General features: G+C 47.7%; 1 protein-coding gene across 3 annotated transcripts in view; it reads left to right on the forward strand.

Moving 5' to 3' along the window:
- RAB11FIP4 (RAB11 family interacting protein 4) overlaps positions 1 to 24,659 on the forward strand; it is a 1,742,713-nt gene that overhangs the window by 1,480,864 nt on the left and 237,190 nt on the right. Inside the window, exon 1 of one of the 3 annotated variants that reach the window (XM_069654954.1) lies at positions 11,747 to 11,981. The exons of 1 other annotated variant lie outside the window; for it this stretch is intronic. In XM_069654954.1, coding sequence (XP_069511055.1) covers positions 11,910 to 11,981 — 72 coding nt within the window. In that variant the 5' untranslated portion in view covers positions 11,747 to 11,909. Of the gene's footprint in view, positions 1 to 11,746; positions 11,982 to 24,659 lie in introns of those variants that run through there. One more of the 3 variants, XM_069654955.1, reaches the window with a different exon arrangement.

The raw sequence follows: 24,659 nt of genomic DNA on the forward strand, positions 1-24,659 counted from the left end.
ATTTCAGACAACGGGGAAGACCCAGAACAGTCACGGACCGGGAGAGAAGGAATACACATTGCTGGGAAGGCACTGGGGTCCAGAGAAGGTAGTGGTAGTGGAGAGTTCAAAAGGGGAGAGCAAGTCAAGAATACAGGGTCTGGGAAACGAACCAAGGGGAAGAGGCGTTGATCACCTTGAGTCGCACAATAGTACTTGGCAGGATAATGAACCAAGTATATCAGAAGGGAAAGCCACACAAGCAAGGCAAGTCTGGGACCCACACCCACAAGAAACCCGAAGACATAGAACCTGAGACCCTAGCCAAGGGAGAAAGACATTTGCATTCTTTGGGCAACAAAATAGTACTTGGCAGGAGAGTGAAATAAGTTTATCCAGAACGAGGGCCACACAAAAGAAGAGAGTCTGGGACCTGCACACATAAAAAGGAAGAAAGATCCTGAGTACCTCTTCATAGCCACAGTACCTGGCAGAGTGAGAAGCCAGGTGAGTTGTGCATAACAAAAGGTAAAGGAAACCAGTGGAAGACACCATTCCCCCTGACAACACAAACTGCTAAGAAGCCTGAGAAAGGCCAGGGGAAGGGAGACATTACCCCCATCAAGCATTGTGCAATTTTAAAGGCCAGATAAAAGTCTGGGGAAGGGGGACATTCCCCAGCAAGTATTATATTATTTCAGTAGCCCGAGGAAGGCCGGGGAAGGGAGACATTCCCCCTACAGAGACTTGAGCAACCAGAAACCTGAGAGAGGTTATGGGGAGGGACCCATCCCCATAACACCACAAACTGGGACCAGAGGGGAGAGAGTCATCCCCACCTGGCTAAAGAGCTGAGGAAACTTATAGTCCAAAGAAATCACAGTGAAGATAACTATGATAAAGAAGGAACATTTCTTTTGAACTGTGTTTTGGAGAAACCTGGAAATCTTTATGTTATTTACAAATGGCTCTATAACCTGAGGAAGAGAGATATCCCCTCAGACCACAGTCTCAACGGGCATCTGCTGAAAACCCCTCAGCTTTTTAGTTTAGTTGCAAGAGTAAGGGAAGAAAATAGGATTTTGACACAGGACGATGGACACTTTACTTTGGACATCCTGCCAGATGCCATAGTATATTTAGTTTAGGCAGGGAAACCGCTCTTAGTATTAAGGATAGTTGGGGTTTTTCCTCCTTTATGTTCATCTAATAAAAGTCTTTGCCAACCATCAGGCCACCATTGTATCAGACTCGGACATGTGCACCCTTACACAGGTAACTGAAGCTTTGTGTCGGCTTTCAGGTATAAATATCTTATCACAGATCCAATCGTATTAAAATGCACTCACATGAAAAGGCACTGATGGTAATAGGGAGACAAGCTTGCCAAGTAGCTACAAGGCCCTTCTTAAGGTGCTCAGCACACGGCTGTGTCTTGAACACTGTTTATCACCGGTATCCTCCTTCAGAAATCTCTGCAGGCCATTGCGGTCTCATGAGCAACAGACCTGAATTTTGGAGGGGAGGGCTAAAGCCCAATGGTGTTGCACGTCTGTCATAGCGTCTGCGATTGGAGTAGGCAGGGCACTGTGCAGCTATGGTGGCACAGCATTTTTTCTTGGTAGCTTGATTACAAAGAATGCCTTATCATTCATTGGCAGGTAGTCTTGGAAAACCAACTTGCCAGTTACGGGGCACTCTTCATGTCAGCGTAATCCCTTTGTCAAACCAAAATGAATGCATTTTTTTTAAGTGTATCCTTTGCCTATTTAAGTACTTGTTTGATTATGTACGGCTTAAAAGCTCTACAACGTGGCATGGTGGGCATGTTGGCACTATGGAACAGCAAGCAAAATCGCTTGATGGATCAATGCACTACTTGTCTGGACAGTTGTATAACCTACATATTAAAAGCCCCAAAATGTGTCATGGTGTATTTGGGGTCCACTAGGGCTTGTAATAGATAAATTACCAGTAGTAGTTCAAAAGGAGCGCACACCAGGCAAGAGGTAATGCTGTTCATTACAGCTGGGCAAGCACAATTTGGAAAAGCACAGTGGAACAGAACTGGTTGATGAGAGCTGACAAACTGGCTAACTCCGGATAACGCTTTTATATCACTAATACAATGTGTATACAGTTAGAAACAGTTGCACTTCAAGGATCACGTCTTCTCAGTTCCCATGAAGCTGACTGGTTAGAATATGCCATAGTACAATAGCTAGACATACATTTACGCCATCCCCTATAGCTAGACATAAGTTAGTTAGACATGATTGGAGAAAACAGACCTGCCCTCTCCCGGCTCATCCCCTCCCTGTGTGGTGCCACATTGCTTCCCGCTCCACCCTGCAAACAGTTTGCAATTAGTAATAACATAATTGTGCTGACCGCCAGATCTTTTTTCGTCTGCCATTGGCCAGCACCAGAAAGGAAGGAACACAAGACACTATGAACTAGTAGGAAGGGAGACATTCAAACGGCACCTGCCTGATGATAAACATCGAAAATACTATTGTGGACACTCTGTGGGTTTGATATTTTCCAGCGACACCAAAACTTACCATCTGATTGGCTCTTCTTGGAGCGCCCCTCCATTCCAAAACCTTGATCCCATACCCGCTGGACAAGGGGTGATTTGAAACCACCCTGGTGCCATTCCAGTGCCTCTCTGGATTAGGTTGATTTCCCTTGCTCCCACAAGCAGCCGTGGGACTGGCTTGACGACCTTGATTGTATCACCCGGTGCTGTTCCCAGCAACTGCGGTCTGCTGGAGACGAGCAGCCTGAATTCAGCTTCCCCCCTCCCTAAGCCACGGCGTACGGGCTATGTGTTCAAGGCTGGCCTCCCGGGTGAGGCCCACCTGGGGCACCCCATGGAGTGTGCTTACCTGCAATTTTGCCTCACTGGCCTTTATGAGGCAGGGTTCCTTGTTTCCATATTGTGTTTTATACAGAGTGTCCCCCCTTGTTCCCCTCCATGCTCTGTCCCTGGGGCTTGGTACAGCTTCCAGAGACAACCTTGTTTCTCCCATTTGGGGTGTCCTGGCCCACCCCCCCTTATTCCCGCAAACGGTTTCGCCACCCCCAACCCCCGTCTGGTGCTGCATCAACAGCCTCATTGCAGTGGTGTGTCAATGTCTAGAATTTGTATTGCACATGCTGAGCCAAGTGGTTGGATGTCAGTGTCACAGTGAAATAGCAGGTTGTCTAAGGTGTTTACCTATAGTGTGTATATATGGAGACTTGTCATCTAGTGATGAATGTGTGTTCATGCAACCCATTGCCATAGACATCCATAGCCTTTTATAGATGGATGGCGACAATGCTGGAGCAAGCCGTGGCTCCACTGTGAGTGAGAAAAGCCGCACTCAGCAGCACACCTCAGACACAGAGGCAACTGCTGAGTGCTGTGCTGCTCTCTAATTGCCAGAGAGACACCACTGATCTAATACGTTTTCTGACCTGTGGCTCCAGTGCTGTCACAGACAATAGCTACACCCAACAAGTGGTCTCTGAGTATCAGAGGCCTGCTGTTGAGTGCAGTTCAGGCTTTATGAGCACACTTGACTTTCTCTGTTTCCCTCAAGACTAAGGAGATTGTTGGGAGGCAAATATAATGCCATATTCCTCTGCTGTGCCATCACGTCAGAGGAAAGCAATTTTCAGTTTCCATTGTTATGATGTCATAGTAGAGCAATACAGCATTTAAATACATTAGCACCCAAGTCGCGTGTCACACTCAAATGGAATGCCCAGACCGTGAGCTGCTGTATCAGATGTACAAGCCCAGGTTCTGATCATTCTGAAGTATTCACCCACCTGCCCCTCCCAATCTGCACCTGCATTGCATCCATTTTTTTTAATGCCCATAGCTTACTTGTTGCCTGCCCTCTTCCTGGTCTGCTGCACGCACCCGGTGAAATCTTGTCCTCTCCATCATGGCCTCCATGAAAATGGAAAATGGTCTCTTTCTAGATCTTCCTTTGCTTTATTTCATGGCATGTATCTTTTTTCTGTAGCTTTTTTTTTGAGGTAAACAAGCTTACATTTCCCGCCCATCCCTGCTTACCAGAAACATAACACTGCGTCCTACTGGTGCTATTACATGCCTTGTGGGCCCTCCTGCCAGGTATGAGATGGTGTATTCAGTGAATTGACAGCCAAGCAAATATATATATTTCATCTAATAATAATGATAATATTAATATCACATTTTTCTAATACACCTAACACCATATTCCTCCTGCTTCTAACCGCTGTAAAAATATGTATTCTGATCACGCAATTTAATATCAATGATTTTCCAAAGAAAGTTGGTCCTGGTGCTTCATAGAGTTTATTTACATTACACAAACACACACACACAGCACAACATATTACTAATAGACTAATACGGGTACTATACATTATTTCTGTGGTATATATGCCTTCTCTTTGTCCGTATATATGAGTGTTTGCCTGCTCTAGGGCGTAATTGCGATACACATTTTGACAGGATCAAAATTGAGGGAGTGATATCCCTAGCTTTTTTTTTATTATTAAAGTGGTGCCGTTAATTCTGTTTCTGATAAGTTGGCCTGCTAATCATACCCCCTGTCCCCTGCTTTCATAAATTACCTATGCCACCAATTTAGTGCAAACATGTGCCTTTGCTAAGTTAGTCTACAGATACCCTCAGCACCTACGTGAAATGGCACAGGGCAGGTTCAAAGGTCTCATGTGTATTCATGCCTGCTGCGGAAACACAAAGTGGCATCAGGGAGAGGTGTACTATCTGCACCTATAATGCACATAGTGGCTGCTAGAGACACACAATTATACAACCATAGCAATTTATCATTCTAGTGCCAGCTTTGTGAGCAGGGCTTAAGCAATGACAAAGCTGATATATATTAAGTATCTGGCCTGGGTGTCTCTGCAACTGTCATGTGGGAAAATGCCCAGGATGCTGACTCATTGATATTTATGAGGAAGGCCAACACCTTCATCCCAGTCCACAGAGCAGCTTCCCAGAAGATTTCCTGGTAGTCGGTACTTGAAAGGCAGAACTGACATAACAAAGCCACACTTACACCAAGGTGTTGACTACTGGAGTCTCTGAAGTCTGCAGATAGTGGGAAGCAGCAGAGCTACAGTAAACAGATGAGAGAGGGGGGCTGAGAGAGGGATTCAACCACCTAGGTTTCAACTAGGACTCTCTACAACTTCCTGTCCCCCATTTGCTGCAGGACAAGGCACAGTGGATATGATGTCATAATGCAAAGGCACTTGTTACAACAACCCTAGATTGGTCCCCTAAGAGCAGGCTTGCTTTGCAACCATCCCCTGTGGCATTTTGCTTTTAGAAGGAAGTGAGCACCCCTTCTTTTTTTCATTCATCTTTGGGCTCTCAAGACAAAAAGAAGGATTTCCTTGACCTATGTTGGGAGTACAGTCCACTCCAAAGTCCTCTGCCAGGGAAATGGAAATAGAAGGAACTCATCCAGAAGAGAACATTGGGGTGAATTGCTGTGGACCAAGGCGCCTCTGCTGGCTCCAATGGAACCAGGACCCTGTTCCCTGAAGGTGAAGGTCTCTTAAGGGTGCGAGACAACTTCCTGGCGTGGAAGCGCATTGAAGGATTCTCCCCTTGCCCTGGAGGTCCTTGATTTGGCATCCCAGGAACCTAAAGGATCAGCTTGGAATTCAATTTAATCTCCTCGAGACATATTTGATCTGGATCGCGTGCGCTCGAAGCACTTTGAGGTGCTATAGGACCAGCAGTGCTGATTTTGCCACTCTACACAACTTCAAACTGCTTGCTGCCTTTCAAGCCATCCAGACCCTGGCTCGGCTCATTGAAGCGCACAGACTCATTTTGACCCTATTGCAGACTTGACATTGTGGGAGCAACTGACTTGAGCACTGCCCCAACTTATGAAAGCCATTGACTCACCCTGTCTATAACACTGATTCTACCCAATGGAACCTATGTCTCGCCTCCGAATCAACCACTACCTAGAACCATTAGAAGCCATTGTCTTGACCATCTGGAACGCTGACTTGATCCAACGAAAAACCAAACCTTCTGACCTACTTAACACCGACAGCCAGTGGGATCGACTCAAACGTCTCGACACTGGCTTGACCACAGTGAAAGCACCCAGAAGCCCGGTTTGATAAGGTTGAGCAACAAAGGCAAGACTTAAAGGTACTGTGAAGACGTCCCGCCCTGCATCTCGCGTCCACTGTTTGGGACCTTAGTGAAATTTATGCCATGCTCCTCTAACTTTTTCTATAAGAACATTTCCTTGAATATTAGCAATTGCTGAACTCCTTATCTGAACACTCAGCATTTCTTTTAAGGGTTATGTTTTTAGTATATTGACAAATTTTGGTTTAACTAGCAAAAACGACCCATTCTCCGAATGGGTTCTGTGGACAGACATGACAACACTCTCATCAATTGGTAAAAATCAATGATCATGTAGGTCGCTGTTCCGATTCACTTATTGCTTCATGTGCTTTGACTCTGAAGTAAACTGTACTGAGAATGGGCATTTGTGACTGGCTGACATACCCCATAGCAGATGTTGCGGGGAGGCGAGAGTTGGTGTGCTGCTGCATGCGGGCACCTACTGTGCTCTCTCCCCACCTGTTGCCTTACTCTGTTGTGGTGCAGTTCGTTTGCAGTGCATTGTGGTGCAAATGTCCCAGAAACCGTGCATTCTAATGTCACATTTTATTAGGCGGTCACTCTCAACTCCAGGAGTTCATTTCCCCCCAAGCAAGGTGGCGCGCACCAAAAGCGCTTATACAGATTCAACTTTAATGAGGCCTCCACCCTATCTCGCACCAATCCAGAAAATACCCTCTGTACCACCAATGAGTTAGGAACCAGACCGGTGTATAGAAAGGATATATATTTATTTAAGGCTTGACAAAGAACCATGAAACAACCATAGCTTCAGCCACCAATGCTGTGGGACAACACAATATCATAATTTCACATTACTTGCACCAATTGACTGACTTGTATTTCTAATGAACTTACAGATGCTACAACACACAGGTAACTTTTAGGGACTTTACATCAAAACTCACACAGAGGATTTCTTGCACATTAACAATTATGAAATGTGAAACAACCCCCAGTGATTGCTTGGGGTTATCACAATACTCTTCTCTCCCAGCAACCCCCACCCCCAGGCATCAGTTATATATGACCCCTTAATTTGAAGGCAAGGTACAGAGTGGGAATACAGTGGCAACAATGGTTTGGCTTTATATTAAAAGGCAAGGTTTGAAAAATAGACACAATGAAAGAAAATGGTTTTGTCTTTTTATTTTAAAGGCAGGTTTTCAAAAATAGACACAATGAAAACACTAGTTTTGGGCTTTTCATTTGAAAGCAAAGTTTAGGAAAGGAACTCAATGAGAACATCATTTTGGGATTTTTATTTGCATAAAATGCAGGGCCATGGGAAAATCATTTTGGGATGCAAGTAAATAAATGGAAAATGCTGTTTTGCACACTCTACATTCACTTGAATGGCAGCATTTTAGGGTTACTTATTTTGGGATTATGGACACCCCCTTTTGTACAGAAGAAACGGGTTTCAGCAAGGTAGAGTCACCCAAGTATTTTATTGTCTACACCGGCTCCAACCCACTGGGCATGCACTTTATTAGTTTCAAACTCTAACAATACTCATCTCATGATTTTCCACATGGAAATAAATTGATTGAACTTCAATTCAATGCGCTAAAAATCTACACAGCTTCACCCGTCCCCACAATTTATTGGAAAGGATTAAGGCCGGCAGTTCCCAACTCAATTCATTTTAAATGGATAGGGTGATTTTCTATAGTGGAATTAATTTGAGTTAGATTTAATAAAATGTGCCATGGGGCTCCTCAGTTCCACCCCCCTATCCGCTATGTGAGATGGTGATTAAGGCTGGCAGATCCCCCCCACACACTTTTTTTGGCATTTGGATTAATCTACTTACATGGGAGGCCTGGGTCATGGGGCCTTCAGGGAAACAGCAGGGCTCCTCTGAGGACATCACAGGTCTGGTCAAAGTCAAGGGTAGTCTCCAGCACCCAGACTTCCTCTGGCTCCTCGAATGCCAGGCACAGCTAACTTCTAGATTTCACAGTGTCTGTTTCCCATGCAATATTTAAAACCTTGGTAGCTCTCCCTTTCTCTCTGCTAGTTGTTCCTTGCAAGAGTCCAGAAGTAGACTACCTCCAGCAATGGAGTGAGAATGTCAGGAGACAAATCAAAGTCCAAAGAAAAGTCCCAAGAGTCAAAACGTCAAAGACAGATCTGACCTCTAAAATTGAAAACTGATCTTGTATAGGGCTGGTGACAATCCATTATTATCATAATTCCCATGCTGTGAATTAGCCAGCTCTCTCTCTCCCGCTCCCCCAATACGCCCACTGCCTGTTGATTGGACAAGGAGTTGGGAGGTATGGCTGATGGAGGCTGATGGAGGCGAAAGATTTATCATCCCAAAATGACAAGTGGGTTTAAAATTAGCCACCCTAATTTTTGATATAACTGCAGGCACATGTATATATTTGAGTTCTATATTTTATGACTAGTCGGAAAATACTAATCATATCTCGGCACGCCCTTCTCGGGAGGAGCTACTCTTTTTTATCAATTTACTCCTGAGCCTACATAGTCATGATTCAAACCTTATTTCCATAACCTATCACCAAACCAAATTTCCATTCCGTCAGAATTATGAGAAGGCCGGAATAATAATTGTCTTCATAACACAAATTGTATACATCACACATGATTCATATTTACATGATATTGACGGGCTTCTTATCCCCTTTAGTATGAGTCTGGGATGAGCTCACTGGGACACACGATTCCATTTTTATTCAGGAAAAAAGGAGTCCAATTTTAATCAATGGCAGTGCATCATATGTGTCCCTCAGTTTCACATAGCCCCCAGCTATTCCTAAATTTCATTTCTCCATCGTCACCTGACACGAACATCTGCTTATCAGCTATGTCTGTTACATACATAATGTTTGATCATCCATTAGTGGCTCTGAAGCCATTTATTGAGGTCGAGTCAGCCCTGAAAAGGTCATTTCTATTGGCCACTAATGCACAGTTAATGGGGAGACCTGGCCTTATAGGTCATTTCTGCTGGCTGTGTTATCTATAACTCCCACAATTGTGATCTACTTCTCTGCTGTTTCTTCGTACTTCTAACTGAACCAGGCCTGCTTTTCCTGGTGGGCCCAGACCAGGTCTTGAGTTCAAATTTTCCAAGGCACAGACCTTTCATTTCAGTGGGGAAAATACCAGCTGCATCCATACTTCAGAAAATGCAGCTTTAAATCAACAAGATTTGCTTACATGTAATATTTAGCATTATATCTGGGCATGGTGTTTATCATACAAGCTTTCTTTACATACGGTTTGGACAGATACAAGTTCACTTTAGGCATTTTTCACGCATAGGCCACTGGTACATAGAAAATCCAACAAGTGGGCCTTTCCATTTGAATGTCAGTTTATTTTTGAAAATTAAGTGTCTTTCTCTGAAATATATCACTTGGCTTCACTTTTTTTTTAAAATGTTAGGCACATTTCCTCCTTGGGATTATTCACATGCCTATCATTTCAATGTATATTTTCCCATGTGTACTACTGCAGTTTTGAATCTGTCAAAAAGTGCCTATTCCCAGTTTAGACAAAGTCAGCATCTGCAGCACCACGTGCTATTTCTTATTCATTGGGCCTATCCATCCGTTTTAAGCTCTAAGGTAGATTCCCCTTCACTTCCATTTTATTGATATTGATATTTTATTTGGATTGCGTTCGCACACAAGTGTTTCAGAGCGCGACTAGGCAAGGGAGGGGAACAAGGGAGAACAAAACAATGATCTTACTAGGCCCAGTGACATTGAGAATGCGCGCGTGCATGGGAGAGGGAAAGGGGAAAGTGCATGGGAGGGGGGAGAAGTTGAAAGTGCTGAGCAGAAGGAATAAAAATCCATAAAACATAAATAAATAAGTAATAAAAGCAACAAACAGTGGTACTGCAGCCAGTAAGTGGCAAGTGCTATGTTTAAGGCAACAGGCAGGGTGTGCCTGATAAGTGCAGAAAAAAGAAAAAAAATGTGAAGTTGAAGTTTTGGTGAAGTTGGCTAGGCCCATTTCTTTCCATTTCCCTAGGCCTTATGTCAGAAAACACTGTTTTGAACTGGCTTTTACATTTCAATGGTACTCCACATTAGCCAGCTTCCCTCTCACAATAGGGGCCTAACATGGCCTCTCCATCTCTGTCACTCTGTGGATGTCTTTTCACCCTCAGACTAAGATTGAGAAACGGTCCTTCAATGACCACATTGTTGTTTTCCAGATTTCAGGCAACTGTCTCATGTGTGAAGGTGCTGAAATCTAGGGAAAGTGGTGCGGTGTCCAAATATTATGTAGCCAGTAATGTCCGAAGGGTCCCAAAAGGTAACTATGCAACATTTGGTGGAGATTGGTGAAACAGTGTGGAATTGTATAAGGAACAATGCTTTGCCGAGCCACAAAGCCACAAACAAATTTAAAGTGTTGCTGGAATCCGGGGAAAGGTGTGGGGTGTCCAAATGTCATGTAGCCAGTAATGCCCGGAGGGTCCTAACAGTTTACTATACAAAATGTGGTGCAGATCAGGAAACTGTGTGGAATTTTATATGGAATAACACTTTCCAAATCTGCAAACCCACAAATTGTGACTTGTGCTGAAATCTGGGGAAAGGGGTGAGGTTTCCCTATGTCATGAACCCAGTATCGTACGGAGGGTCCTAACAAGTAACTATGCTCCATTTGGTGCAGATTTGTGCAACAGTGTGGAATTGTATAAGGAACAACGCTTTGCCTAGCCACAAACACAGAAATGTTCACTTTTATAAATATAGATTAAAGTGACATATTTTGTACAAACCCTTTGCAGGACATTCTTTTATTGTAGGAGCACCGTAGTAGAAGTCGGTTGCTACTGTTAACAGCTCCCACCCCCTCCTGAAGATATAGCCTGCCCTCAGCCCACATTACCAGAAGAGGCAAAGGAGCTATGCTTTCAGGCTGCGCCTGTTTCATCTTGTGATTGGGATGCCTGCTGCTTTATTAGTAGTGTGGGTCTGAGGGGGCGGTTTTGCCACTATTCCTCCCTGTGCTCCTGCAGAGCAACAGCCATTTTGTAAAACGAATCTACATGCACCATGCATGTATTGATGAATATCTGTAAGTCCGAGCCCAATGTCTATGAAATAAGCACTCGTTTAAGTGGTCTATATGCAATGTGTGTGCAACTTGCATGTCCCTCGCTTGGACTGACTCAGCCTTTCATCCTTTACAAGTCGAAACCAGAAGTACATTTATAATGTACCGGAGTACGAAACTACAAAACAAGGTACCAAACCAAACGCTATATAAAAACAAGCCGTGATAAATAAACTGAACATAAGGCGATCTTTCGCTGTTTATTTATGAAAATATAATTGTTTCTGTAAGGTTAGCGAATTATAACGCCATTTGTTTGCCTTCTGTTTTACTGTTGTTATATAGAATTATGTAAAGGCGTGTAAAAGCGAAATTGCAGTTGGCAGGCAGCTCCGCCTCAGAAGTTGACAGCGGGCCAGTGATGTCAGCCGCGATGGGTAGCCCTGCCTGCCTGCGCTGGTTTCCTTAGCAGCGGCAGCAGCAACAGGGAGGGGGCGGGCCGCGTCCCTGCCAGGCGCACAGGCAGGAGGCGGCACTGCTTCCTTGTACAGCCCTGGGAGGAGGAGGAGGAGGCAGCGCTGCCGAGCTGCGGTGCCTACTGCCTGCGCCGCCGCCGCCGGAACTAGGGGCAGAGCGGCCGCATTCCCCAGGTCGCTTCCCCGTCCGCTGCTCTCTGCTCGGAGCTGGGCTGAGGTGAATGTCTTCTGAGGGCAGCGAGGCTGGCATGACGGCTGGGAGGGACAGGAAGGAGCCTCTCGGCAGCCGCGAGGTAAGGGCAGGCATCCCCATCTCTAGCAGCAGCGGCGGGGCTGAGTGGAGGGCGGTCAGGCAGGGGACCGCTCGGAAAGTTCCGAGGTGGACACGGTTCCTTTGCTGCCAGCTCAGCGACGAGTAGCCGTATTCCACTCACTTCTTGTTTCTGCGCTGAACAAACAAAATACCCCAGCAACTTTGCAATGACATTACACCGCTCTTTTCGTTGTAACTGTGACCGGGCAGTTATACATGCCTTGGCAACAGTTGTGAGCGTTGTACCAAGGTAGTGTCACATTGACATATCCGTCTTGACTCACAACAGTTGTTGGCGCTCTACACAGATGGCGCGCGTAACATTGCAAGGCGCTTGTATTTCCCTGTTAATATGATTGTTTAGGAAGCCAGATAGTGTTACTTTGATATGTGCATGTTTCCTAGCAACGTTTGCGTGTTTTGTACCCAAAAATAGTTTTAAACACCTACCTGTAAATCCTTCTAGCACCACTTGTCTCTGCAATCTCCAAATAGTGGTGTGTTGACCTGCATGTTTCCTAGTCACAGGTGTGGCTGGTGTACGGAAGTGTTACATCAACCTGTAGATGCCGTTATGCTACGATATAGCTTTACATTTATATGCGCTGCTGGCATTGGGGCGGATTTTCCCGGATCGGTGATCCAGCAAAAAAAGTCTCGCTTGATCCTGGAAAATCCATATGCTCCTTTAAGTATTTTGGGATTGGTGCCAGGTCTTTAGAACCAGAGAAGAGACACCTATCCTCCAGACCACGGCAAAGTTTGATCACGAAATTGCTTGTTAAAATTGCATTCTTCAGGAAATATTTAAATACAGCTTTTTAGCTTTAAAAGGTGTGCACCTTTTATACTTTGCCGGAAACATTACAACGTTATGCGAAACTCTCCTACCTGCCCTGGTGACACAAAGGTAGAGAGGTATGCAAGCTTTCTAGTAACAGATGTGTGTGTTGTTTATTGAACTATTACACGGATGTGCACGCGTTTTCCAATAGAAATGGTGCATGCTTTACACATGTGTGTTACACATTGCCATGTGCATGTTTCCACGTAACAGTTGTATATAGTGTACACACCGACATAGTTACACGATGGCTAGTTTCTTAGTAGCACATGCGTTTGCTGTACCCTGATTCATTGGCATGTGCTTGTTTTCTGGTTACAGCTGTTCAAAGTTCATTTTAAAAGGACGTGTGCATGTTTTCAAGTGACAATTCCATGTGATGTACACTACCCAGACTCCAGATAGTTTACATATTGACCTTTTTCTTTGCAATTGTTGTGTGTGCGATCCTATACTCAGATTGTGTCACATTGGTGTGTAACTTCCTAGTAGCAGCTGATGAGGTGTATCCAGATTTAGTTTTGGCTCTACTGTGGCGCTGCAAGCGCTGATATAAGTGAAAACTATTGGCATGTGAAGTTAAGACTAGAGGGAGATGGGCTGTAAGGAGGGTCACAGAGGCGCTGGGTGTTGTTTGTGTTTTTCCCACCCATAGACTGCACATGGCCATGCCAGTCCCTCTGGCCATTCCAACCTACTAAATATCCCCACTGCCCTAAACACACGCTCTGGGATCCTTTTGGGCCAGTTCTAAGCTTTGAAGTAGACAGCACTGGCATTTCTAAGCAGTCTTCCGAAACGTAATGACTTAATTGCAGCTGTAAACCAGCTCCTGGTGCAATACCAATGTCTTAGCCAAGTGTGTCTTCTTGACACTTGATTTAAAAGCAATATGTGTGCCCTTGCATCTGTTCTTTGTACTAAATTCCTGTGTGAAAATGAGCATTGGCGAAGACACTTGATTTAAAAGCAATATGTATGCCCTTGCATCTGTTCTTTGTACCGAATTCCGGTGTGATTAAAAAGCATCGACATAGCCAACCGCTTTGGCTCTAGTATCTGCATGGGATAAGTATTTGCCAGACACTGCCACAATATCCCTAGGTGCTAGCACCATCGGCTGGCTGTTGCCATTGCATGGCCAGCAAAGTAGCATTATGGCAGCGTCTGGAAAATACCTATCGCGTGCCCACACAAAAACCAAAACTTGTTGGCTGCTCCGAAGTTCTACAACATGTACATGTTTCCGGGTTTTCTGACTGCAGCAGCCTTAAGCAATGCCATGTTTCCTAGTAACGCTGTGTGTGGTGCAGAGGATCATTTCACGTTGACATCCATCTGTCCCTGGTAACCAGGGGTTAAGTCCTAAACATTAATGTGGGGGGACTCATCAACAAATGCAATGTGATGTGACGTTGCCAGAAATTAGCATATCAAGGTGAAATATGCACATTTCATCAAATTGGCTTTGCATAACCACCCAAATTTCCCAGGACGAATGGCATTTGCCTTCCATAAAATCAACACAAACATAAAACCAAGAGAGGATATTTTCTTCTAATAGTCTTTTTGAAAACGTCAAAAGTTGTGCATGTTTTAAACTCCAAGAACCAATACAAATGTTTGATATGGAACTTGCAGGACCGAAATGGGACATTTCACCTTGAGTTGTTTGCTATTTTTCATCAGGTTGTATTGTGCAGTGGTGAAGTGTCCGGGATCCCTGAGGTTGGCTTTAATTCATACATCTCATTTTAGCTGGGGCGACTGAGTCCACCTTGTGAAAAAAGTGGGCGGACTCCGCCTCCCTCCCCCCCACACCCATGTACCCTCGACTTGAGCCCTGTGGTAACGCTCGTAAGCACCGTACCCGGGTAATTTCCACGATAACAAGTACATTTTTCCAAGAGGCAGTTGTGCACATTGGAACATTTCTTAGTAACGTCTATATTTCGCGTCTATAGAAAGAGCGCGGTTCCTGGGGGTACGCGCCGCCCCTTGTTAGTGAACAGTTGTAGGCACTGTGTCCTTTGTTACATGGATGTGCGGTAGGTGTTACTGTGTGTCTACACCTCTGAGTTACCGTACCACGCTTCCACCAACTCAAACTCAGTGTAACGCATCTCGCGTGACTCCAGTGTACTAGCCCCCACCCCACACACTGCGTGCAGTGGTGGAGGCTCCCGGTCAACGGTAGGTGTTACTGTGTGTCTACACCTCTGAGTTGACGTAGCACGCTTCCACCAACTCAAACTCAGTGTAACGCATCTCGCGTGACTCCAGTGTACTAGCCCCCACCCCACACACTGCGTGCAGTGGTGGAGGCTCCCGGTCCACGGTAGGTGTTACTGTGTGTCTACACCTCTGAGTTGCCGTAGCACGCTTCCACAACTCAAACTCAGTGTAACGCATCTCCCGTGACTCCAGTGTACAAGCCCCCACCCCACACACTGCGTGCAGTGGTGGAGGCTCCCGGTCCACGGTAGGTGTTACTGTGTGTCTACACCTCTGAGTTGCCGCAGCACGCTTCCACCAACTCAAACTCAGTGTAATGCATCTCCCGTGACTCCAGTGTACTAGCCCTCCCCCTACCCCAGGCACTGCGTGCAGTGGTGGAGGCTCCCGGTCCACGGTAGGTGTTACTGTGTGTCTACACCTCTGAGTTGCCGTAGCACGCTTCCACCAACTCAAACTCAGTGTAACGCATCTCGCGTGACTCCAGTGTACTAGCCCTCCCCCTACCCCAGGCACTGCGTGCAGTGGTGGAGGCTCCCGGTCCACGGTAGGTGTTACTGTGTGTCTACACCTCTGAGTTACCGTACCACACTTCCACCAACTCAAACTCAGTGTAACGCATCTCGCGTGACTCCAGTGTACTAGCCCTCCCCCTACCCCAGGCACTGCGTGCAGTGGTGGAGGCTCCCGGTCCACGGTAGGTGTTACTGTGTGTCTACACCTCTGAGTTACCGTACCACGCTTCCACCAACTCAAACTCAGTGTAACGCATCTCGCGTGACTCCAGTGTAATAGCCCCCACCCCACACACTGCGTGTAGTGGTGGAGGCTCCCGGTCCACGGTAGGTGTTACTGTGTGTCTACACCTCTGAGTTGCCGTAGCACGCTTCCACCAACTCAAACTCAGTGTAACGCATCTCGCGTGACTCCAGTGTAATAGCCCCCACCCCACACACTGCGTGCAGTGGTGGAGGCTCCCGGTCCACGGTAGGTGTTAATGTGTGTCTACACCTCTGAGTTGCCGTAGCACGCTTCCACCAACTCAAACTCAGTGTAACGCATCTCCCGTGACTCCAGTGTACTAGCCCTCCCCCTACCCCAGGCACTGCGTGCAGTGGTGGAGGCTCCCGGTCCACGGTAGGTGTTACTGTGTGTCTACACCTCTGAGTTGCCGTAGCACACTTCCACCAACTCAAACTCAGTGTAACCCATCTCGCGTGACTCCAGTGTACTAGCCCTCCCCCGACCCCAGGCACTGCGTGCAGTGGTGGAGGCTCCCGGTCCACGGTAGGTGTTACTGTGTGTCTACACCTCTGAGTTGCCATAGCACGCTTCCACCAACTCAAACTCAGTGTAACGCATCTCGCGTGACTCCAGTGTAATAGCCCCCACCCCACACACTGCGTGCAGTGGTGGAGGCTCCCGGTCCACGGTAGGTGTTACTGTGTGTCTACACCTCTGAGTTGCCGTAGCACGCTTCCACCAACTCAAACTCAGTGTAACGCATCTCGCGTGACTCCAGTGTACTAGCCCTCCCCCTACCCCAGGCACTGCGTTCAGTGGTGGAGGCTCCCGGTCCACATTGGCAGTTGAGGGATCCCACACATCAAAGAGAATGGGGGGTGCGAACATCGCTCCTTACCCCCATGAGAAGCAACATGCTCAAAGGGAGGAGGTGCCAGCGCCTCCCACCCCCAGTGCTTCTTAATCAGTGCAAGAGGAGCCGCAGGGGGTGGGGCAGGGGTAGGGCTATCCCCTCTCAACTGCCAGGATCACACGCAGAGTGGCAAACTGACGTGTAAATAAGGGGACAGGACAGGAGGTCAGGGGCAGGGATAACCCTCCCTCACACGCCGTTTTTTCAGGAGGACAAATGGCCAAGTTTCTCAATTACCTCAGCATTTGACAACGTGCGCCCAAGCAGGTAGTGTTTTCCCATATGGTGCCAATCAGGGGTGCCAGTCAAGGGTACACCACATGCCCTGGGCCTGGTGCACTATACAAATAAAATAAATACAAAATACAAGGGGGAAGGTGGGGATTGTGGGCGGAGTCCACCCACCCCACTTTAGTCAGAGGGTGGACTCAGTCCCCCCCCACCTAAAATGAGAAATAGTGAATGACCTCTTTGAATTTATTACTTAAAGATGACCTCCGGGATCAAACCGCAGTCATCAGGTTTGTAGGCCAGAGGCTTCTCCAATGCACTATATAACCTGATTAAAAATAACAAGCAACTAAAGGTGAAATGTCGCAATTTAGTACTGCTAGTCCCATGGAAAATATATGCATTGGTTCTTTGAGTTTAAAACATGCACACCTTTTTAAATGTTTTCCAAAACATTATTAGAGTAAAATATCCTCTCTTGGTTTTGTGTGTGTGTTGATTTTATGAAAGGCAAATTCCATTTGTCCTGTGCAATTTGGGTGGTTATGCAAAGCCAATTTAATGAAATGTGCACATTTCACCTTTATATGTTAATTTTTGGCGACGTCGCATCCAATTGCATTTGTTGAGGAGTCCCCCCACTTTAATTTGTAGGACTTGACCCCTGGTGCAAATCATTCTCTTTTAACCCCGCCCACATACGCCAATGACCTCACCTGGCCTGCAGTTGGACTAGCAGTGCACACGCTCCTGGATACGTGCGCCTGCCACTTCTAGGGCCGGGGCGGGCCGGGCCGGCCGGAGCAGGTTATCCCACGGCCTGCCCGCGCGCTCCATCGGGCGATTGGAATGTCAGGGGCACCTGCCTGGGTATATTAGGCCGGGAGCCACCTGGTCCCCGGGAAATCGCCACCAGCGTGGATCTGCGGTCACCTGCAGCACACACATGGGTTATAAATATGGAGGCACCCACGCTGGAAGAGATCGCTCTGCGCGCATGTTCACACGTTGTGTCTTTGCAGTTGGATGCTGTCATTGTTTGAACATTTGTATTTTGTTTATTTGTAAAGCGCACCGGGCCCCAGAGGCATCTGGGCGCATAATGTTTTTAGGACTATAGGTAAAGGCTCTCCAGGAAAGGGAGTTCCTTGCCATTGGACCTCCTGATAGAGTTGCCCGAGAGTGGACTTTGGGCCTTTTTTTGCCCGTTGTTGAAGCTATTGGTAGCACGGGGAGAATGGCGGGAAACGAGGGTCTGCATTTCTAGTGAGGTCAGGGGTGTGTTGTCACATGTATCCCTTTTAATGACTGAAACCAGGCCTGTGAAACTGTCTTACTGGCACTACCTCTGGTGTGAGGGCGGCCACGATGTCTGCGTCACGCACGGCGGCGCTGACGGGGCGTGGACTGGATGCAAGGCGCGGCGCTGAAGTTGGACTGTTTTGATGTCTACTCGGCGTCCAGACGCGGAAACTGCTAGTCAAGTGTTGCTCATTGATATCTGTGTCAGAAATAGCCCTGCTACTCCCCACCAGGTGTGCCTGTGGCTCCCACCAGTCGCTTTTTCCCTAGGTTACTGCCAGCCATAAGTTGCCCAGCCCGCTTTTCTTCCATCATGAAACCTGACGTGCATTTGTCGGCCGTGGCAACGCAAATGGCAATGCGAGCAGCGTTTTCTGTGGCGCCCAGCTGCCACACGTATGACTTCGAGGTGCTGTTCCTTGTCTGAAAGTGCATTCGCTACACTGTGCCGAATCCGACGGGCAATAGCCTGGTGTCACTGTCTTCATGAATGGTGCTTTGTGTGTGCATCACACACATGTGGTAACAAGATGAGCAGACGCTGCACGTGCTGGACTGCAGTGGTGTCGCCAAGAATCGAATTTAGGAGGGGCACAGAGGTGGCCAAAGACAAAAGCATGGGGGGGGGGTGCACAGACGAAAGTGTGGGGGCGCTATGAAAGGTAATGTGTGACGTCACAATCACTCCTGCAGAGAGGCTTTTGTGCACACCAACTCCCCACACCCCTCTGCACCTCCCCTCCCATCAGAATGCAGGCACGAAACCATTCAGTGACTAATGGCCCATCATTAGCAGTTTCATGCCCTACATTCCGATGGGAGGGGCTGCAGGCTGCTCTGCACACTGTGGAGGTCCCTGTGCAGAAGTCAGGCAGGGAAGTGGCTCGTGCTCATGGTCATACCAATGCCAGGATGCATATCAAGATCACTGCTAGCTTTCAGACAAAAGGAGAGTATTTGCCACGTGATATGCAGACATTTGCCCTAGTGAGTGCCACAAATAACACCACAAACAGATAGCACGGTCACTGCTCGCCTTAGGTAGGGGGGGCGCAGGATTTCAAAGGGGGGGTATGGGCCCCCCAGAACCCCCTTTCCCTAGCAATGCCACTGTTGTGATGTGATGAGATGAGACGTTGCCACATTCCTAACCCCCTTTCCCAAGCATCTTTCGTGTTAATAATTGCTGCCAGTTCTTGGTAACCGCTGGAGCATCTCACATCTGGCGGGCTACCCCAATGCCGTCCTACTTCCGAGCAAACCTCGTACCTGCTCACAGGTGAGTTTCTGCCACCTTTCCAAGCGTATGTCATGTGATGGGATAATGCACACTCAGACACCTAGCCACACATCTTACAGTTGATGTGATCCTGCCACATTCCAAGGCACCTTTCCAAGTGTCTTTCAAGTGCTGAGATGCCGCCACATTCCCAGACACCTTTCATGTAATGGGAAACTGCCACACTCACAGACACCTATAAACACATCTTACAGGTGATGGGATTCTGCCACATTCTCCAGCCCATTCAAATCATCTTTCATGTGATGGGATACTGCCACACTCCCAGACAGCTATCCAAACACCCACAGGGTGTTGAGGTGGTAGCATATTAAATGACTCATAACCAAGCATCCCACGGGTGATGAGATGCTGCCACATTCTCATGCACATTTGCAGGCGTCTTTCATGTGATGGGGTACGACACACTCGCAGACACCTACCCAAGCACCCCACGGGTATTGAGCCATTACTATATTGCATGACACCTGTTCAAGCATCTCACAGGTGGTGAGATGCCGCCCCATTCCCAGGCACACCCTTTACGAGCACCGTTAATAGGATGGATACTACCACAATCATAGACATGTATGGACACATCTTACAGCGGATGAGATGCTGCCACAAGCCCAGACACCTTTCCAAGCATCTTTCATGCAAAGAGTTGCTGCCATACCTGGTGACCACTGGAGCGTCTCACATCTCATTGGATGCTCCAATGCTGTCATATGTCCAAACAAACATCTTACCTGCTCACAGGTGATGAGATGCTTCCACCTTCACAGGCATCTTTCCAAGTGTCTTTCAAGTGAAGAGATGGCGCCACACTCCCAGCACCTTTCCAAACATCCCACATGTGAGAAGATGCTGCCTCATTTCCGAGAATATTTCCAAGCATGTGTCTGCATTGGGACTCGCACACTTACAAACAAACACCTATCCACTCATCTTGCAGGCGACGAGATGCTGCCATATTTCCTTCCCAGGAATCTTTCATGTGATTGGATGCTGGCACACTCCCCGGCTCCAATCTTACAGGCGATGAGATGCTGCCACAGTCCCAATCACCTTCCCAAAAATCTTTCATTTGATGGGCTACTGCCACGCTCCCAGACAACTACCCAAGCATCCCACAGGTGTTGAGATGTTACTATATTACATGTCACCCATCACGCATCCTCCATGTATTGGAATGTTGCCACACTCCCTTACAGATGATGGGAGGCTGCTGTATTCCCACCCGCCTCACGTGTGATGGAAAGCATCCCTATCCCCTGGCGCCTACCTGAGCAGCTAATGTGTTGAGGCGCTGCCCCATTCACTGGTACTCATCCGAGATCCTTGCATGGGATGAGATGCTGCCACATTCTGAAGCATATTTCCGAGATTCTCACGTGTGATGAGATGAAGTCACGTTCCTAAACACCTCCATCTGACGTGATCAGATGCTGCCACATTCCAGCCACGCACTTGATGGGAGCCAGCCACACTCCCTCGCCCCTCACGTGTGATGAGACGAAGTCACGTTCCTAAACACCTCCATCTGACGTGATCAGATGCTGCCACATTCCAGCCACCGCTTGCCCTGCCTGATGAGAGCCAGCCACACTCCCTCGCCCCTCACGTGTGATGAGATGAAGTCACGTTCCTAAACACCTCCATCTGACGTGATCAGATGCTGCCACATTCCAGCCACCGCTTGCCCTGCCTGATGAGAGCCAGCCACACTCCCTCGCCCCTCACGTGTGATGAGATGAAGTCACGTTCCTAAACACCTCCATCTGACGTGATCAGATGCTGCCACATTCCAGCCACGCACTTCATGGGAGCCAGCCACACTCCCTCGCCCCTTTCTGAGCTTCTCACATGTAATTCGATTCTGCCACAGTGCATGGCAATTATGCCAACATCTTAACTGCAATGAGGTGCTGTCATGTTTTGGGCACCCGCCTGAGAGCAGCACCCGCGTGATGAGGTAACATACCAGGGCACCTATCCAAGCATCTGACATGGTTGTATACGAATTGTTCGTTTTACAACTGCTCGAATGACAATTGACCTTTTCACAATTGACCGAATTGTGAAGGTCAATTGTACCATATATGTGGGGGGGAAACCCCCCACAACCCCCCACCCAACGCCAAACCCATATATATATATATATATTACCAAACCGATATATATATATATAAATATATATATTCGGTCAATTGTGAAAAGGTCAATTGTGACCCTTTAAATTCGGTCAATTGTAAACAAACAATTTGGGTAATACCTCTGAACATTACCCATGCGAGCATCTCACACATAATGAAGTGCTGCCACACTCCCGTGCATCCATCAGATCATCTCACATTGGATAAGCTGCTGCCACACATCTTGCACCGATGATCGATGCTACCACATTCCCAGTCCTCCTTACGAGCATCTCACACATAATGAAGTGCTGCCACACTCCCGTGCATCCATCAGATCATCTCACATTGGATAAGCTGCTGCCACACATCTTGCACCGATGATCGATTCTACCACATTCCCAGTCCTCCTTGCGAGCATCTCACACATAATGAAGTGCTGCCACACTCCCGTGCATCCATCAGATCATCTCACATTGGATAAGCTGCTGCCACACATCTTGCACCGATGATCGATGCTACCACATTCCCAGTCCTCCTTGCGAGCATCTCGCGAGTGCCAAGATGCTGCGGGATTGGCAGCCTACTTGGTCGCAGGAGAATTCTTCGCATATTTTTGGACACATTTTGCCGCCTATATATGTGGGGGTGGGTTTTGGAAAATAATTATTGTTGGGGAGTTATGGGGGTGCTGTGGGGCGTCTCCCCTGTATTTATATTCTGCAAAATCAACCTGTCAAAAAAAAAAAATCTACCAATTCTCCGTCGACCAAACATATTCAATGTAATCGCCCTATACTGATGCTGCCACATTCCCCCGGGATTCTTCTTGGCATCTTGCATGTTTGGCCATGCTGTCACATTCACGGGCACCCAAGCCACCCAAGCATGTGCCGCCTGTTGCCACTTTGCCGAGAATCCATGCGCCATCTCATGAGTAGCGAGCTTGTACTGGATGCCCACAGAGCATTTTAAATGTGTTGAAATGTCCCCGGGCACCCGACGGGCCACAGGGCTGGAAGATGGAGGGCACAGGCGATTAAGCGCAGGCAGTGGGATGGGCACTGTGCTCCCGGAGCAGTGGGCGGCAAGTTGGCGCCCTCACCCCAGCCCTGAGGCGTCCCCACAGGAAACAAGTGGGAGAGGGCCAAAGGCAGGGCAAGCGGAGGCTGAGCCCCAGGAACAAATGGGAATAGGGGCTAAGGCATGAGGTGTTGCATGCCAGCAGGGGGCCGGGGCCCAAAACCAAACCGGTTTCAACAGGGGCCCCATAAAAGCAGAGGCCACAGTAACAAGGCATTGCAGAATACAAGCTGCCTCTGACCGGAGCAAGCTGGCAAAGGGCGGTTCTTGTATCCTTCCCTACCCACCCCAGCATAGGGAGCCATGGGTACAGGGGCAGCAGGGAGAAAGGAACGCAGGATAGGAAGGTGCAACATGGGGCGCAGCACATGACGGACCGTCGTAGGCGGAAGGCGGCACGGGTGAGAGGAGAGAATGCCAATTCGGACATACAAGGGGCACTAGCCAGGAATGCATTGGATGGTAAAAGCGGCAGAAGCAAACGTCCAGCTTGCAGATGCAACATGGTACATGCCAGCAGAGCTCAGGGAAAGTGCAAGGCCCACTGTTTGGGTGCAAAGAGCAACTGTGGAAGATGAACTGGCTGGCGGCAGGCAGCGCTCTCCTTGTTTGTTTCTTTCTTTATTTGTAATGCGCACCAGACCCGGGGGTATCAGGGTGCAGAGGAACAGGAGGACACATGAATACTTTCAGCTTATAGTTACACAAGTTACAGAGGAAGTGCACAGGATTTACAGATAAAGTACAATTAGAAGGCTGTGCGCCGGATAGATACATACAAAATAGTAGTGAACATTGTGTAATGACATCATTTACAAGGATAAATTCAACATATAATAAACTTTACAGAAACTGTGTAAAGTTAGATCGAATGGGTGATGCCGTGAAACATTGAGAAGGACGGCCAGTCACTGGGCGAGTTAGTGCTCTTTCTCTCTAAGCCATTTAATGGTGTTATGTCCTTGACCACGAGGTGCCCGAAAGCGCACACACCTTGAGTTTGTATTTGAGTTTTTTTATAAAATAATAAAGCCTGTTGCTGATTTTTTATTCCACACCAATCATAGTGCAGCTTGGTTCGTTCAGGTACATGTGCTGCGCTGGTGTAAGGGGGGGGGGGCCCGCCAAGCCCTGCCGAGGCTCCCCCCTGGGCATGGGTAGCATGGGTCCCCGCGCACCACAGGGGGCCCCGTTAGGCCAGTGATAGTGTGTTCCATAGCAATGCTTAGCCTGCCACATTCCCTGCCAGCCATCCGAGCTGCTCACAAGTTGCTCTGGAGGCATCTGTTCCACTGGTGCAGCTGCTGCCTTTCTTTGTGAAACGGAGGAACTGCTGGGGCGGGGGGATGGGGGGCTATCACATTGTCAGACAAGCGTTCACAATCACACTGTGCGTGATAACTGCCTATTATCTTCGGCCACATGGTTCAACATGAGCTCTGTGTGAAACTACATGACCTCCTCTGCTCACCGTGGCATTCTGCATTTTCTCCACATGTAAGCGAGCCTAACGGGCTTCCTGGCGAGTGTTTTTGGATACTTTGGTTGCCAAAGGCCCCTAACCCCTCGCCCTCCACCTGTTCCCCAATCTGGTTGATTCCCCTGTAAGCTCATTGGGATCTTTGGGGTAATGCGTGTGATAGCTCAGCAGAGTCAGCACAACTTGCATGGACCTGTGTGGATCCTGTTGCTCCCAGTTTGCTTGACCAAATAGCTGAAATGAGTACCATGAAGCGGAGGAACAGTATAACAGGTGGGTGGACTCATTTCCCATCATTTTTATCAGACTCAGTAGGAGGAAAGCCCAGTCAGCCCCTGTAGGGTCACGTGTAGATTTATCCTGAGGGTGCATTATCTATAGGCTCAGAAAAACAAATTCTAAATCAAGTAGG

This window comes from Ambystoma mexicanum, chromosome 3q (assembly GCF_040938575.1).
Source record: "Ambystoma mexicanum isolate Mex_15411 chromosome 3q, UKY_AmexF1_1, whole genome shotgun sequence".
Classification (NCBI taxonomy): Eukaryota; Metazoa; Chordata; class Amphibia; order Caudata; family Ambystomatidae; genus Ambystoma; species Ambystoma mexicanum.